The sequence below is a fragment of the Melopsittacus undulatus genome, chromosome 18, assembly GCF_012275295.1.
Source record: "Melopsittacus undulatus isolate bMelUnd1 chromosome 18, bMelUnd1.mat.Z, whole genome shotgun sequence".
Classification (NCBI taxonomy): domain Eukaryota; kingdom Metazoa; phylum Chordata; class Aves; order Psittaciformes; family Psittaculidae; genus Melopsittacus; species Melopsittacus undulatus.
Window position 1 is genome coordinate 359,582 of NC_047544.1, and position 16,557 is coordinate 376,138.

Below are 16,557 nucleotides of genomic sequence, written 5' to 3' on the forward strand. Positions count from 1 at the left end.
CCTCGGAAGCAGTGGGAGCAGGAAGAGGAGATAGGAAAAGGAAGCAATGATGGGATCGAGCTCTCCCATGGATGTCCCAAAACCCACCATGGAAGCAGCCTCAAGGCTCCTGCTGGTGCCAGCCTGATCCAGCCCAAACCCGGCCAAAAGGGGCTGTGTTACCTGGATAGGGAGGAGGAAAACGTGATGGATCCCAAGTGCTCCGCTGGGAAGTGCAGGGAATGGATCCTGCTCCATGGGTGCTGGATGGGGCTGGGTGTGAAGGGCAGTGCCTGGCGCTGGGTGTGCGATGGCACAGGGAGGAAACAGCAGAGAGGGGTTTGTGTCCCCAAGGGGTTGGATGGGCTGGGAATGCCGGCATGGAAGGAACCAGGAGCAACCAGAAGCAAGCAGTGATCCCTGCTGCCTTCCTCATCATGGAATTCCCATTGCAGACCCCTGGAGCAGGCTCCTGATCCAATGCAAACCCTGCCTGCTCCAGGAGGGGTTTCAGCTGCTTGGTTACCCGTTTATGGCCTTTCTGTGCCTATTCCTTCCTCAGCCTGTGCTGGTGCAGGACGAGCCCCAGGGCCACATTCCCTCCTCCCTTCCCTTCCCTGGAGCTTCAGGAAGCTGCTGTCCCCATCCCCACTGCTGCTCCCACATCACGAGCCCCAGATCACGGGATGATGAGGATGCTTTTATTAATGTGCAGAGGGCTTTGATCCCGTTCCCAAGCTTCTCCCAGATTTGGAATCAGTGTTTGCACAGGCAATGGGGGGTGGCAATGCCATGGGGCTGCATCCTGCTCCTGGGCACCGCTCCGGAAGCACCACGCACTGTTGAGCTTTAGCTTTAATCCCATCTTAAACCCGGCACACCCAGCCCTGGCATGTGAGGATTTACTTAATCCACCACCCTGGTGAGGCAGGAGCAGGTTCCTGCCTGCAGGATCGTGCCCATGAGCTCCTCCAGAGCCTTGGAGCCCAATGCAGCATCACACAGGAGGAACCATCCCCATGGATGCTGCGGCTCTGGGGATGCAGGCGGAGGGTGATGCTCCTCCAGTGGTCCAGCAGCTTTGGACACTGGTGGGGATCAAGCAGCCCCGGTTGGATCTGGTGCAGCCGGGGTTTGGGATTGCCTTGACCCCTGTCCCTGCACCAGGATGAGGGGTTTGACCTTTGGAGTGGGGCAGGGATCAGTGCAGAGGGGCACGAGAGCCTGGAAATGGGACCAGTGCCCTCCTGGGCTTGGCGATAGTAGGGAAGTGCTATAGGGGGGAGCGAAGCGAGGGGGGATCCGGTGGGATGTGGGGTCTCAATCCCTCTTCCTGGTGCTGGTGCCCCCCGTGCGCCACTTGAGCAGCTCCATGTCCAGGTAGAGGTTGCGGCCCAGGACGGAGCTGGCGCAGACGACGGCTCCTTGCAGGGCTCCCGCGAAGCCCCCCAAGCACAGATCCTGCCCTGCAATGGGAAGCGCTGGTGCTGTGCCCCCCATCCCACACTGACCCTCAGCAGGGCTCCCATGAAGCCCCCCAAGCACAGATCCTGCCCTGCAATGGGAAGTGCTGGTGCTGTGCCCCACATCCTGCACTGACCCTCAGCAGGGCTCCGGCATCACCATCCCCAACCACCCCAGCAGGGACAGGGCCTCATCCTGCCCATCCATTCCCAACACCAGGCACGCTGACAGCACCCGGGAGCCCTTTCCTCCTCCCATGGGGTCCATACAGCCGCACTGTGCCCCTGCATCACCACACGGCTCATTCAGGGTGACGGTTTCCCCCCCCCCATCCCGATCCCCAGCGGGGTTCTCCGGTGCTGAGCACGGTACCTGTCAGGTACAGGTTGGGGACAGGCGTCTGTGCCCTCACGGCTGCGATGGCTTCAGCCTGCAGACGGGTCATGTCGTGGTTAACCCCATAGAACTCCCCTCTGGGGCTGGCAATGTAGTGCTGGTTGGTGAGGGGTGTCCCGCTGGACAGGTACTCGATCTGCAGGGGACAATGGGGTCTGTAGGGTGGGGTTGAGGTGTCCCAGCCCCACAGAGATGGGTCTGTGGGGTGTTGATGGGCTCCTTGCACACCCAGGGGTGGCTCTGGCCAAGCTTGGGGCCAGCACAGGGGGTTGGATGTTGGGTTGGTGTCACTTCCAGCTCCAACATTCACTGGGTACAGGAGAACCATGGAACAGTTGGGGTTGGAAAGGACCTTAGGATCACTGTTCCTCACCCTGTGCTCGATGCGAGGGTACAGCTTGAAGACCGTCCGCATGATGGTGTCCACAAAGCTCTGCTTCAGCTCCTCGTAGTCATCCCCTCGCTTATGGACCTGCTTGTCCTCCCACTCCTCAAACCACTCGTACCTGGCGAAGGTCACGACGACCAAGGTGGATTTACCTGCAGCAGGACAAGCTTGGGGCTGGTGTCTCCTCCCATGCGCCATGAACCCAACCAAGTGTGTGGTTGGGCTCCAGCCTTACCTGGGTGCCTCATGTCCCAGGTGGGGTCCTTGCTCGATGGGCAGCTGACAAACAGCATGGGGATGCTCTTGGCAGCCTCCTCTCTGGCGGAGGACAGGTAGTGCCTCATCCTGCAGGGAGATGCAGAGGCTGGAGCAGGGTTTGCCCCTATCCCTGCCCACAGGAGTCATTCTGAAGTGGGATCCATCGGGAGCCTTTGCTGCGTCACCACCCTGGGATTCACCTCTTTACGCTTAACAAAGCACATCCAAGGTGAAGCCAAACCTACATTTCATCCAGGTCATGTCCTTGATATATGTAGTAGTTGGTGGGCTCCAGCCCCAGCTCTTCGTTTGAGCCATTAAGACCCACAAAGATGGTGAAACCGCCTTCGCCGTGTGTCACCATGCGGAGCTGGGACTGGATCTCTGGATCAGAGGGAAGAAGGGGAAAATCAGTATTCCCTGGGATCCTCAGCAATGGGGAAGTGGTTCCTCCTCGAAGCAGCCCCAGTCCTGCCCCATACAACTGACTCATCCCTTGGATCCACTGAACCCAGCTCCGCAAGCACTGAGTGGTTGGACACCAACCACAAGGCTCCCACCCAACCATGAGCCTTCCAAAGCACCACAAGGGTTTTGTGCCACCACGAATCCCAATGTCACGAGGACCCTGCACCGGCTGCCCCATGGTGTGGGCTGCTCGGCTGGGGTTTGGAGGGAGATGGAGCATGGCCAGGTTGGGTGAGCTCGTTTCGGTCCCACCAAAACCCCTGGCATGGAGCGCAGGGCAGGGATGGTGTTTGGAACAGGAGGAACAAGGTGTGAGGAAGCCTAAGGAACAATCATAGGCTCAGAGCAGGATCAGCACCATCAGAGCCCAGTGAGACCCAACCCAAGCCCAGTGGTGCTGGGTACCAGGCAATGCCTGTGCCTCCGCCGGCAGGAGCCGCTCGTAGGTGTTGAAGATCCCGGCATCCGAAATGATGATGGGAGCAAAGATGTTCACCAGATCCTGACCCTTCCTCACGCTCACACCTGGAAGAGAGGGAGGAATGGATCAGAGCAATGCCACAGCAGGGAGCAGCCTCGGGGGCCCCATCCCATGCTGACCACAGGCTTTGCCCTGGGAGTCCAGCAGGATGCTCTGCACCGGTGCCCTTCCGAACACGTCGCCTCCAGCTTTCCGGATGACAGGAATGGTGTGGAAGGCGATTTCACCAGCCCCTCCTTTGGGATACCAGGCGCCACACAGGAAATGGTCCACCAGGATGCTGTGCATGGAGAAGCTGGCCTTGGAGGGCACCACGCCTGGAGAACGGGGTGGGAAGGGTCAGGTGAGGTTGGGGGTTTGTGGCTCATCCTAAAGGCTGAGGAACAGCATGGGTGTGGGGCAGGGAAGGGCGGATGTGGGATGTGGGGACAGGGAGAGGGCAGCGTGCCATTCACCTACCATAGGTGGGGAAGATGTAGCTGAGCACGGCCCTGAGCTCACGGTTGGGTGTCAGTGTGGCCACCACGTCCTGCAGGCTGTGGGATGCCAGGCGGGCGAAGGGGCAGAGCCAGGGCAGCAGCCGCGAGCGGCACAGCAGCGATGCCAGCGCCGGTGGCACCAGCTTCAGCAGCACCAGCAGCAGGGCCCCTCTGCTGGCACCCTGTGGGGGAGCATCCGGATCAGGGCCCTGAGCATCCTGCTCTGGGTGCAGGGCACTGGGGCTCTGAGGTCCCTGCCAACCCAACCCCGGCTGGGATCCCAGGGTCTATCCCATTCACTGTTGGCTGGAGGAGACAACAGCATCCCAGGCTGCTGTGGGTACAGGGAGCGCTTCCTACCCCATAGAGCTCCCTGTGGTGTGGGTCTCAAGGCACAGTTAACACTGCTTCAGCACTGGTTTGATAACTACAATCACCCCATAGGGAAGAGCTGGAGCATCACCCCATGGAGGTGCTGGAGCTCACCCCATGGCACCATGAGCATCCTCAGGGCAGGGAGTTCAAACTGCAGGGGTCTGAGGCAGAAAGGGGAGATGGGGCTTGGCAGGGGCAGCTTGTGCCACACCAGTGCCCATAGCCGAGTGCTGGGGGGCAACCGGAGCCAAACCCAGCCCCCAAGTGAAGGCAAAGCCCCTTTACCTTCACCAAGCGCTCGAACTCCTCAATAGCAGCCTCCTCCCCAGGAAACTGCTGCTTCAAGCCTTGGAAGTAGCTCTCCCGGCCGGAATGGAGCCGGTAGGTCCTGGTGCTGCCCGGCTCCCCCAGGAGCACCGCATCGAACACCGGCGGCAGTGGGACCCATTCCAGCTGCCCCTCCGTCAGCTGGTCCACCAGGAAGCGCAGGCTGGAGCCCTCCTGCATCCGCCCCACGTAGTGGATACCTGTGAGATGTGGGTGCCCTTTGTTTTAGGGGGGGTCCATTGTTTTCACCCCCCCGGGATGCACAAGGACCCTCCTATTTTTCCATGTGGAAGGGAAAGGGAAGGGTTGGGAAACCCCCTCCTGCTTTAGGTCAATGGGGAGTGCTCAGTGCCAGGGTTTTCTGCAGCTCTTGGGGATGCTGTTCAGTGTTGCTGCTTTTCCTGCCCACATTGCTGTAAATCATTAATCCCGACCATCAGTGAGGCAGAGCTGGACTTTGTCCTGCCGGAAAGGCTTTGTCAAGGGAAGATGCCCTCAGGTGATACCCTGGGACACGGCTGACCACACAGGATGCCCAGAGCAGCTGTGGCTGCCCCATCCCCACCAGTGCTCAAGGACAGGTTGGACACGGGCTTGGAGCAGCTGCTCCAGGGGAAGGGGTTGGGATTGGAGCTGAAGGAGCTTTAAGGTCCCTTCCACCCACCCCAGTCTATAGGGAGCTGTGCAGAACTGGGCTGGGCCCATCGGGTGTCACGAGGAGCTGTGGTTTGGGGTGCGAGCAGCCGCTCCCTGCCCTCTGGCAGGAGGCTTTTGGGGTGTGGAGCCTGTGGGGTATTGAGTGCTCAGGTGGAAAAACACTTGTATAACCCAGGCTGGGAGGAGGGGGGTGAACACGGGGCTATGGATGCAATCCTCACCACGAGGATATGGATGCAATCCTCACCACGAGGATATGGATGCAATCCCTACCACGGGGCCATGGATGCAATCCCTACCACAGGGCTATGGGTGCCATCCCCACCACGGGGCTATGGGTGCGATCCCCACTGCAGGGCTATGGATGCAATCCTCACCACAGGGCTATGGATGCCATCCCCATCACAGGGCTATGGATGTGATCCCCACCACGAGACTATGGATGCAATCCCCACCACGGGGCTATGGGTGCCATCCCCATCAAAGGGCTATGCATGTGATCCCCACCACAGGGCTATGGATGCAATCCCCACCATGGGGCCATGGATGCCATCCTCATCATAAGGCTATGGATGTGATCCCCACCACGGTGCCATGGATGCCATCCCCACCATGGGACCACAGATGCCATCCCCACCATGGGGCCACGGATGCCATCCCCACCACGGTGCTATGGATGCCATCCCCACCACGGTGCTATGGATGCAATCCCCACCACGGTGCTATGGATGCAATCCCCACCACGGTGCCACGGATGCCATCCCCACCACGGTGCCACGGATGCCATCCCCACCATGGTGCCACAGATACCATCCCCACCACGGTGCCACAGATACCATCCCCACCACGGTGCCACGGATGCCATCCCCACCATGGGACCACGGATGCCATCCCCACCACGGTGCCATGGATGCCATCCCCACCATGGGACCACGGATGCCATCCCCACCATGGTGCCACAGATGCCATCCCCACCATGGGGCCACAGATGCCATCCCCACCATGGGACCACAGATGCCATCCCCACCACGGGGCCGTACCGGTGTCAAACTCGAAGCCCTTCTCAGTGAAGGTGTGGCAGCAGCCGCCCAGCTTCCCGTGCTGCTCCAGCACCAGCACCCTCCTGCCTGCCTTGGCCAGCAGTGCCGCGGCTCCCAGGCCCCCGATGCCGCTGCCCACCACGATGGCATCGAGCTGCTCCGGCACCTTGTCTGCAGAGAAAACTGGGGGGGGCACAGGACACACACACATGGGGGCAGCTTCATCACCCCACGGTGTGCACAGGGTACCCGGGGGTGATGGGGGGTGATGGAGCCGCTGTGCTGGGGGTGATGCTGGTCCAGGGGGTGATGCTGTGCTGGGAGGTGGGGGGTCCCATAAGGGATTGGGGGTCCCACTGGGGAATGGGGGGATGTACTAAGGGAGGGGGGGTTCCCACCAGGGGATGCAGGGTCCGACTGGGGTGTTAGGGACATCCCACTGGGCACTGAGGGGTCCGACTGGGGGGTCCAATTGGGGACTGGGAGGTCCCACAGGGTGATTGGAGGTCCTGTGGGGGGGTGCCACCGTGGAATGGGGATCCCATTGATGTATTTGGGGGGGTCGCACTGGGGATTTGGGGGTCATGCTGGGGTTGGGGGGTTCCATTGGGATATTGGGAGAGGGTCCCACTGGGAGACTGGGGGGGTTGTAGGGGGGGATGGGGGCTCCCAGGGGGGATGCAGGGTCCAACAGGGGGGTTAGAGAGGTCCCGCTGGGCACTGAGGGGTCCCATTGGGTATTGGGGTGTCCCACGGGGGGATGTTGAGGTCCCACCAGGGGTCCCATTGGACACTGCGGGTCCCACAGGAGAGTGGAGGTCCTATGGGGGGGGGAGGGGGAGGTGTGGAATGGAGGATCCCAGCGGGGTACTGGGGGGGGTCCCTCTGGGGGACTCGGGGGGGGTCCCACTGGAGGATGGGGGGGTCGCACGGGGTTAGTGGAGGGGTCCCACTGGGGGGCTCGGGGGGTCCCACAGGAGGATGCGGGGGTCGCAACCGGTTACCGGAGGGGTCCCATTGGGGGGGTCCCACTGGAGGATGGGGGGGTCGCACCGGGTTAGTGGAGGGGTCCCATTGGGGGGGTCGGGGGGTCCCACAGGAGGATGAGGGGGTCACACCGGGTTATTGGGGGGTTCTCACTGGGGGGGGTCGGGGGGTCCCACTGGAGGATACGGGGGTCGCACCGGGTCATTGAGGGGTCCCTGGGGGGGGTTCCCGTTACCCGTCTTCACGACGCTCCTGCGCAGCGCCTTGTCGGTGACGAGCGGGGCCGGCGGGCGCCGGGCATCGGCAGCGAAGGGGCTGGAGCCGGCGGGGCGCAGCAGGAGCCGGGCGAGGAAGAGGAGGGGGATGAGGATGAGGAAGGCGACGCCGAGCAGCGCGTGCAGCCCCATGGCACCGGGACCTGGCACCGGGACCTGGCACCGGGACCCGGCTCCGCCCCGCGGGGGGTGGGAGGGAGGCACCGAGCACCGGCACCGGCCATGGAGCGTGGGGAGCGCCGCCTTCCGCGGGGATTGACCCTGCGCGGCCGCCGTACCGCGGTGCATGCTGGGAGTTGTAGTCCTGAGGGGGGGCACAGCCGGGGGGGGTTGCCTACAGCTCCCGGCATGCACCGCGCGGCGCCGGGGCCGGGGCCGGGGCCTGTGCTCCCGTCGGTGCCGCCGCCGGTCCCGTTCCCTCTCCCGCAGGCCATGAACGGAGGCCTCGGGGGTTCGGAGCCGCTGCCCCCGCCGGGCAGGTCCCTCCCCGTGCGTGTGCCCCGGCCCGCTGGCAGCGGGAGCCGCTCCGGTGCCTGACGCCGGTCCCCGTGTGTCCCCCCCACAGAACGGGCGCTGGCGCAGGGAGCGGGGCCGCCCGCGGGGGTCGGTGAGTGTCGGGGCCGGGTCCCGGTGGGTCCGGTTGGGTCCCGGGGATGATGAGTGTCGGTTCCGGTGCCGGATCCCGGTGGGTCCGGTTGGATCAGGAATGGGTCGGGATGAAGGGAGCTTAAAGCCCTTCCCTTGCCACTGATGTCGTCCCTGTGGTGGGGGAGCTCTGAGGTCCCCTCATCCCGAACCATTCCATGGAGCTTCCAAAGGGAACCTCGCAGCCCCTCAGCTGGGGTTCATCCTGCGCTGGGAGAAGGGAGCGGATCCCCCCATGGGGCTCTGACGGCTCCTCCCTTCCTTCCTTAGGGATCAGTGAGGAGCTGCAGCGAGCACGGGAGGAATGGGAGGCTGTGGAACAGATCCAGACAGGTACAGCTGCACTGGGATGGGGGAGACTGGGAGGGGGTAACTGGGAGAGGGGGGAGCCTGGGGAAGAGCCCAGTGCCTGCAGGGGGGGGACTCCCCAGGTCCTCACCCTCCTGCTGGGAGCAAACTGGGGATCCTGGAGTCAGCAGGGTTGGAACCCTCAGCATCATCCAGTCCAACCCTTAACCCACCCCTGCCCCATGGCACTGAGGGGGGTGAACCCTTGCAGGGCCGGTGCCTGCAGCCCTGCCCTGGGCAGCCTGTTCCAATGCCTGAGCACCCTGTGGGGCAGGAATTGTTCCTCAGCTCCATCTAAACCTGCCCTGGTGCAGCTTGAGGCTGGTTCCTCTTGTCCCATCCCTTGTTCCTTGGGAGCAGAGCCCAGCCCCTCCTGGCTCCATCCTCCTGCAGGCACTTGGAGGAGCCATCAGGTCCCCCCTGAGCCCCCTCCGCCGCTCCCTTCCCATTGGGAATGCTGGGATGGAGGAGCCGGGGGTGACCCCATTCTCTGCCCCCCCATAGGGACACCAGCAGTACCCGTAGCCCCCATCTCCTTCCGGGAAGCTCTGCTCTTCTTCGAGACAGCCGCATGCAGGGTAGGGGCCGGGCCCCCCCTCGGGGGCACCATGAGTAGGTAGGAGGGGGGGGAGGCAGCTCCCCCCTTCCCGCAGCTCCTTCCCACGGGATCACCCCCATTCCCGTGCCCCATTCCCGTTCTCTCCCTGCAGAGGGAGCTGTGCCCCCCCCGGCGCAGGCAGGGCCTGGCTGCTCTGCTCCGATGCCTCTTCGGGCCCCCCCGGCTCCAGCCGCAGCTGCAGGGGGAGCAGGAGCTGGCGCTGGCCATGGCGCAGTGTGAGTGCCTGCGGGGGACACGGTCCTGCCCTTCCCTCCTCCATCCTGCGGGATGAGTGCGCCCGGGATGCGCTCCCGGTACCGGCATCCCTGCTTGGGTACCAGCATCCCTGCTCGGGCACTGGCATCCCTGCTTGGGTACCGCATCCCTGCTTGGGTACCGCATCCCTGCTTGGGTACCGGCATCCCTGCTTGGGTACCGCATCCCTGCATGGGCACCGGCATCCCTGCTTGGGTACCGGCATCCCTGCTTGGGTACCGCATCCCTGCTTGGGTACCGGCATCCCTGCTTGGGCACCGGCATCCCTGCTTGGGCACTGGCATCCCTGCTTGGGTACCGGCATCCCTGCTTGGGTACCGGCGCTGCCTTCCCCCCGCTGCTGGGGGGTGGCTCTGTGTTGGTGCCAAGGGATGGGGGTCGGGTGCTGAGCGTCAGGGTTTGGGTGCTGAGAGATGCTTTTGGGTGCTGAGACCTGGGTTTGGGTGCCAAGGTTTGGGTTTGGGTGCTGGGAGTTGGGTTTGGGTGGCAAGGAATAGGTTTGGGATGGCAAGGGATGGGGTTTGGGTGATAGGAGTTGGTTTTGGGTGCTGAGAAGTGGGTTTGGGTGCTAAGGAATGGGTTTGGGATGGCAAGGGATGGGGTTTGGGTTATAGGAGTTGGATTTGGGTGCCTGTGGGTGATCTTTGACTGGTTTTGGGTGCTGAGGGGCAGCTCTTTGGGTGCTGAGGGCAGGTTTTGGGTGCCAAGAGGTGGTTTTGGGTGCTGAGGGTCATTTCTCTCCACCAGGTGCTTTGGATGACAATGAGAGCGTGCACATGAGGATCCTGCAGACCATCTACAAGAAGCTCACCCGCTCCCACCTGGGCTGCCCGCGCTATGGGGCGCACTGGGAAGAGCTTGGGTTTCAAGGTAGGGCCGAGGGAGGGAGCTCAGGAGCTCCCTGTGCTGGCAGGGATCCCACTGGTGCCATTCCCTGCTCCGGAGGTGGGATGTAGATACAGGGTAAAGGGCTTGGTGCTGGTTCTCCCTCCTTCCCAGCTGCTTCCCAGGGTGATTCCATAGGATCCCAGCTTGCTTTGGGTTGGAAGGGACCTTAAAGCTCCTCCAGCTCCAACCCCTTTCACTGGAGCAGCTGCTCCAAGCCCCTGTGTCCAACCTGGCCTTGAGCACTGCCAGGGATGGGGCAGCCACAGCTTCTCTGGGCACCCTGTGCCAGCGCCTCAGCACCCTCACAGGGAACAGCTTCTGCCTCAGAGCTCAGCTCAGTCTCCCCTCTCTTGGGCAGGTTCAAGCCATTCCCCTTGGCCTGTCCCTACATCCCTTGTCCCAAGCCCCTCTCCAGGTTTCCTGCAGCCCCTTTAGGCACTGGAGCTGCTCTGGGGTCTCCCCTTCAGGAGCCTCCTCTTGTCCAGGCTCAACCCCCCCCATCCCTCAGCTGTTCCTCAGCACATTCATGCTCCAGGCCCTTCACCAGCTCCATGGTGTCCTTAATGCTCTTCATTAGGGCTAATGAGCCGTGTCCCATTGCCAGGGCCAGGCCAGGGCTGTGTCCCTGAGCTGGCCTCACCTGGGTAAGGAAAACAAGGGCATTAAGAGCCCCAGGTGATTAAAGGGGTCACACACAGGCACCTTCTGCTTGACTCCATAGACAAAGCCCAACCCCAGCAGCTCCTAGGGCTCACACCTGGCTTTGGGTGACACTTGAGAGCCTTGGGGTAGGTTGAGCTTAAAGCTGCTCATTCCTGAAGCAGGGTTGGGAAAGGGCCCTCGGGTGGGGGAGCAACAGGGAGGAGGTGACAGCACCAGTGTGGGAGCCTCCTCAAAACCCTGCCCTAAGGATGTCATTCCTGAAGGGATTGGTCAGGGTTTGAGGGGTGTGAAAGGCCATGGGAGTGACTCCCGGCTCATCCCACCCTTCCAGGAGCTGATCCCGGGACAGACCTGCGAGGCACAGGGATGCTGGCCCTGATGCAGCTGCTCTTCTTCGTCATGGACCCTCGGATGCTGCCTCTGGCTCTGGCCATCTTCAAACTGTCCCAGCACGAAACCCAGGCAGGTCCTGCTGTGCTGGTACCTCCCTTAACACTTCCTAACACTCTGGGAATGGGAATCACAAAGATCCAAGTGAAAACGGGAGCAAGTGGAGCCTGTCTCCTTAAACTTGGTGTTTTCATCTTGGGGATAGTTGGGGTTAAGCCTGGATATTGTCCTACAGCATCCATCAAAGCCTGTATCCTCAGCACCATTCTGCCGCATGGATGTGCTGCTTGCAGGCTGCATCCCATGGGTTTGGGGCGGTGTGGAAGTGCTGAGCACCTCAGTGAGCCGGGATTCCCATTCCTTCTGCAGGGATTCCCCTTTGGCATCATGTCTGTGAACATGACCCGCATCGTGCTGCAGGCGCTGCGGGAGGAGCGGCTCTCCCGGTGCGTGCCTGCGGTCCCATAGCCAGCCCAGGAGGGGATGTGGGCTCCGGAGCCGCCTCCCGGTGCTCCGGAGCCTGGCTCAGCTCCTGTGCCCCTCTTGCAGGGAGTGCAACCGGCGGCAGGAGGTCATTGCTGTGCTCAACGACCTCTATGCAGCCGCCTTCCTGCGGCTCTACCGCGTCTGGAAGGGGCAGCACAAGAGCATCACTGACTCCTGCATCCTCCTCAAGGGTTTGTGTCCTGGCTTTCCTCCTTCCCAAGGGGATCTGTAGGGATGGGAGCTTCACAGCATCCCTGACCCATCCCTGCTCTCCAGCCTCACACATCCCCCTCTGCCCCCTCAGAGCTGGAGTTAGCCACCAAAAGGAAGCCGAAGCAGCTGCTGAAATCCCTGGAAGCCTTTGTGAACCGCAGCCCCACAGCCGAGGGTCCGGACCCCCCATCCCCTCCTTCCCCTTCCAGCCGGGAGCTTGGCTTCACCGACCTGTGTGCCCTGGAGGGGGAGCCCCAGCTCGGCTGAAGCACCGGGAGAGGATCCATAGGGACAGCCTGGATCGGCTCCCGGTGCCGGTTATGGGGCTCACTGATGGGCACAGGGTGAGGAGAGGGGTCCCTGGCTGAGCCAGGAGCCTGGAATGCCACCGAGGGGAGAGATCCTGTGGCACAACCCCCTGACCTGATGCTTCCAGGCTGGAATCTCTGGAGGTGAAGGAGGAAAACATGGACGAGAGGTGCATTTATCACCCGTGGGGCTGGGATAGTCCATGTGTGTGTCCCACGTCCACGCTCCCATCTGTACCCCTGCACGGGGATGGTGTTCCCAAGTACAATCCTGACCCCAGCAGCACCCAGAGGGTGTTCCATGGCCCATTGGGTGTTACTGGTGGGTGCTGGGGACAGCTCGTCCTGTGCTCGCTGCGGTCGCTGTGGTGTCCGTGTGTGTGTTGGCACTGACTGAAGGGATTAAACCAGAACCAAACGGCTGCTTTGGATGGGAAAGAGCCTCTGGGACTCGGAGCTGCCTCTGGGGCTGTGCCTGGGGCGTGGGGAAGGGCAGTGTGGGGTTAGCTGGGGTCAGATGTGGGGCTCCCAGTGCATCCACGGGGCCTAAAATGGGAGGAAAGAGCCCAAATTGGGAGGTAGAAGTGATGGGGGGGGGAGGATGTGGGGGCCGAGGGGCCTGGGGGGGGAGTGGAGCCCAGAGCAGCCCCACCGGGTCCCGCCCCCCCCCCGCGTCCGCTTAAAACCCCCGGAGGAGGCGCTCGGCAGCGCAGAGACTGGCGGCAGCGGTACCGGTAACAGCACCGATACCGGTAACGGCACAGATACCGGTAACAGCACCGGTACCGGTAACCGGTAACAGCACCGGTACCGGCAGGGACAGGCAGCGGCACCGACAGCGGCGGCAAGAGGTGGGGTGCGGGCAGTGTAAGGGGGTACAGGCAGGGTAAGGGGGTGCGGGCAGGGTAAAGGGGGTGCAGGCAGGTTAAAGGGGTGCAGGCAGGGTAAAGGGGGTGCAGGCAGGGTAAAGGGGGTGCAGGCAGGATAAGAGGGGTGCAGGCAGGGCAAGGGGGTGCAGGCAGGGTAAAGAGGGTGCAGGCAGGGTAAGGGGGGTGCAGGCAGGGTAAGTGGGTGCAGGCAGGGCAGGGGGGTGCAGGCAGTGTAAAGGGGGTGCAGGCAGGGTAAGGGGGGTGCAGGAAGGGTAAGGGTGTACAGGCAGGGTAAGTGGGGTGCAGGCAGGGTAAGTGGGGTGCAGGCAGGGCAGGCAGCCCATCGGGCAGCATGGGAAGGGACACCAGTGTCCCCCAGCACCCAGTGCCATTGCCCTCCTGCACCCCACGGCCCTGCTGAGTGCAGAGCCGCATCCATCCGGATGGACACGGCCTCGGGGAGCCCCCCGGGGGGGTACTCGGTCCCAGCCACCGCCGCCATCGCCGCTGCCATCACCTTCCTGGTGCTGTTCACCATCACTGGCAATGTGCTGGTGATCGTGGCTGTTCTGCACAGCCGCTCACTGCAGGCACCCCAGAACCTGTTCCTGGTGTCGCTGGCGGCCGCCGACATCCTGGTGGCCACACTCATCATCCCCTTCTCCTTGGCCAACGAGCTCCTGGGTTACTGGTGCTTCAAGCAGACGTGGTGTGAGGTGTACCTGGCGCTGGACGTGCTGTTCTGCACCTCATCCATTGTACACCTCTGTGCCATCAGCCTGGACCGATACTGTGCCGTGAGCCGCGCCATCGAGTACGGCACCCGGCGCACACCGCGGCGCATCAAGTGTGCCATCCTGGTGGTGTGGACCATCGCCGCGGCCATCTCCCTGCCGCCGCTGGTCTACAAGGGTGATGAGAAACCGGTGACGGGTGAGCGGCCGCAGTGCAAGCTCAATGGTGAGGCCTGGTACATCCTGTCCTCCAGCATCGCCTCCTTCTTCGCCCCATGTCTCATCATGATCCTCGTCTACCTGCGCATCTACCTGATCGCCAGGCGCCGGCACCGCCGCTCCGGTGCCACCAAACCCCTGCCGGTGCCGCCTGCCCCACCGGTGGACAGGGCCTCATTGCTGAGCCCTGAGGTGCCCCCCAGCACCGGGGCAGGGATGGCCCCGATGGCCTCGGGACCCCATAGGGACACGGTGGTTACCAGGCAGGTGGTGCTGGCACAGCCGCGCTCACCGGTGCCATGGCGGAGGAAGGCTCACGTGGCGCGGGAGAAGCGTTTCACCCTGGTGCTGGCCGTGGTCATTGGTGTCTTCATGCTCTGCTGGTTCCCCTTCTTCTTCCTCTACAGCCTGGGTGCTCTGTGCCCCCAGCGCTGTGGGGTCCCCGATGGTGTCTTCCGGTTCTCCTTCTGGATCGGGTACTGCAACAGCTCCCTCAACCCCGTCATCTACACCGCCTTCAACCGCGACTTCCGCAGGGTGTTCTGCCGCCTGTTGCGCCGCTGCCGGCCCCCGACGCCATGGTGAGGGGCTCGGCATTGATGCCCCCCCCCCATCGCTGCTTGTTGCCAGGTATCCATGCGGATCTGGTGCATGGAATGGGGGATTCCATCCCAAGAAACCCCAATAAAAGCTGTTTTGGAATAGGAAAACCGTTCCCTTGTTATCAAGGGGGGTCTGGGGTGTGATTGTGTCCTCTGTGTGTGTGTGTGTGTCCCATCCCTTGGGAACACTTGGGACAGGAGCAGGAACACGATGTCTGGGGGGGGATTTGTGGCAGTGCCATAAATAACACAAGGAATAACTGATGATGATGAATTAAACACAAGGGATGAAGCAGCTGCTGGCCCTGAGGGTGTTCACCCCCCCCCGGGGGCCCAGTGGGGCTCGGACAGGGGTCGTGCTGCACGTCCAGGGGGTTCATGGGTTGTGACCCACAGATGGGTTGGGGTAACCCACAGCAGCGTGGTGACCACCACTGTATCGTGACCCACACCATCGTATCATGACCCACACCACTGTATCGTGACCCACACCATCGTATCGTGACCCACACCATTGTATCGTGACCCACACCACTGTATCGTGACACAAACCATCGTATCGTGACCCACACCATCGTATCATGACACACACCACTGTATCGTGACCCACACTGGTATATTGGGCTGTATGACGGTGACCCACATCACCATATCATGACCCACACACCACCATATCGTGACCCACATCACCGTATCGTGACCCACATCACCATATTGTGACCCACATCACCATATCGTGACCAACACCCTTGTACCGTGACCCACAGCAGGGAATGACAACCCACACTTGCAATGCCATTGTCATGACCCACAGCAGGAGGTTACAACCCCTCCGGCTGTGTCACACCTCCCATTGGCTCACCCCATTCACACTGATGCACCATGACTCATGGTGACCCCATGGAGCTACCACGGCCCCATCACCCCCTATCCCATGGGATGCGGCCCCATCTCCATCCCTCCCATTCCCAGCCTGGCTGCTCTCCCATCCCAGCGCCCTGGGACGATGCTGGGGTGGGAAGAGGTCATGTGAACAGGGCCGGAGCTGTGGGGCCGCGCACGCCTCCAGCCCCACATCCTGCAGCTGCTCTGCCCCATAGGGATGTGGATCACCCCATAGAGGGGGGGCACAGGCAGCGGCACCCCCAAACCAGCCGGGGGTTGCCATGGTGATGTCGTCATTCCCAACTTCACTCGTAGCAACAGAACTGGGTTTGCAGCACAAAAAGACCTCAAAAATCCCAGGGTTTTGGGTTAAAAATCACTAAAAATGGGTTAAATTGGGCTCAAATGGGCTCAAATGAGGGTTTCTGACCATTGCTGCCGGGGGAGGTGTGATGAGTCCTGGCCTGGCCTCAGCAGAACCTGTGGTCAATGCACAGCAATGGAGCGGGTTCTGCTTTCCTGTTTGCTGGGATTTACCCTTTTTTCCCCATTTTTCCTCATCTTTTCCCTTTTTTCCCAATTTTTTCCTCATCTTTTCCCTTTTTTCCCCATTTTTTCTTCATCTTTTCCCTTTTTTCCCCATTTTTTCCTCATCTTTTCCCTTTTTTCCCCTTTTTGAATTGAAGTTTTTTTTTCTTGCTTTTTTCCCCTCTTTTGTGTTTTCTTTTTCCTCCTTTTTAACTGTGTTTCCCCCTCATTCTTATTTCTCCTCTTTTCCTGTATTTTTCCTTATATTTCCTGGTTTTCTCCTGTTTCAAAGCCTTTTCACCCCCTCTTTACCCCATTCCTCCCCTTTCCT

The 16,557-nt window shown here is 61.8% G+C and overlaps 3 protein-coding genes across 4 annotated transcripts; 2 read left to right on the forward strand and 1 right to left on the reverse strand.

Moving 5' to 3' along the window:
• Window positions 1-665: 665 nt before the first annotated feature.
• Window positions 666-7,803, reverse strand: RETSAT (retinol saturase). Of its 2 annotated transcripts, XM_034070503.1 has the most exons (11): window positions 7,535-7,800; window positions 6,313-6,495; window positions 4,574-4,815; window positions 3,894-4,095; window positions 3,554-3,751; window positions 3,359-3,478; window positions 2,731-2,869; window positions 2,463-2,572; window positions 2,213-2,379; window positions 1,816-1,975; window positions 666-1,445 (listed from the first exon to the last, which is right to left on the reverse strand). In XM_034070503.1, exons 1-11 carry the CDS (start codon window positions 7,704-7,706, stop codon window positions 1,300-1,302), a joined length of 1,839 nt encoding a protein of 612 aa, XP_033926394.1. In that variant the 5' UTR covers window positions 7,707-7,800; the 3' UTR covers window positions 666-1,299. The 2 variants fall into 2 exon arrangements, with proteins under 2 accessions (XP_033926394.1, XP_033926395.1); XM_034070504.1 differs by lacking the exon at window positions 2,731-2,869 and having other exon boundaries at window positions 3,550-3,751; window positions 7,535-7,803.
• Window positions 7,797-12,820, forward strand: ELMOD3 (ELMO domain containing 3). The gene is made up of 11 exons (XM_034070585.1): window positions 7,797-7,856; window positions 8,017-8,053; window positions 8,140-8,181; window positions 8,490-8,552; window positions 9,072-9,145; window positions 9,278-9,401; window positions 10,189-10,311; window positions 11,324-11,454; window positions 11,752-11,828; window positions 11,932-12,059; window positions 12,173-12,820. Exons 1-11 carry the CDS (start codon window positions 7,797-7,799, stop codon window positions 12,346-12,348), a joined length of 1,035 nt encoding a protein of 344 aa, XP_033926476.1. The 3' UTR covers window positions 12,349-12,820.
• A 790-nt stretch (window positions 12,821-13,610) lies between these two features.
• On the forward strand, window positions 13,611-14,875 carry LOC101870130 (alpha-2B adrenergic receptor). Its single transcript, XM_005140483.4, has one exon. It carries the CDS (start codon window positions 13,702-13,704, stop codon window positions 14,794-14,796), a length of 1,095 nt encoding a protein of 364 aa, XP_005140540.4. The 5' UTR covers window positions 13,611-13,701; the 3' UTR covers window positions 14,797-14,875.
• Window positions 14,876-16,557: the final 1,682 nt, after the last annotated feature.

Coding starts and splice junctions, on each gene's coding strand:
- RETSAT (XM_034070503.1), bottom strand. CDS start 7,706: ATGGGGCTGCACGCGCTGCTCGGCGTCGCCTTCCTCATCCTCATCCCC. Junction 6,496..7,534: donor CAGGAGCGTCGTGAAGACGG/GTAACGGGAACC, acceptor TGCCCCCCCCAG/TTTTCTCTGCAGACAAGGTG. Junction 2,380..2,462: donor CTGGGACATGAGGCACCCAG/GTAAGGCTGGAG, acceptor GTCCTGCTGCAG/GTAAATCCACCTTGGTCGTC.
- ELMOD3 (XM_034070585.1), top strand. CDS start 7,797: ATGGAGCGTGGGGAGCGCCGCCTTCCGCGGGGATTGACCCTGCGCGGC. Junction 11,455..11,751: donor TGTCCCAGCACGAAACCCAG/GCAGGTCCTGCT, acceptor TTCCTTCTGCAG/GGATTCCCCTTTGGCATCAT. Junction 11,829..11,931: donor CGGGAGGAGCGGCTCTCCCG/GTGCGTGCCTGC, acceptor CCCCTCTTGCAG/GGAGTGCAACCGGCGGCAGG.
- LOC101870130 (XM_005140483.4), top strand. CDS start 13,702: ATGGACACGGCCTCGGGGAGCCCCCCGGGGGGGTACTCGGTCCCAGCC.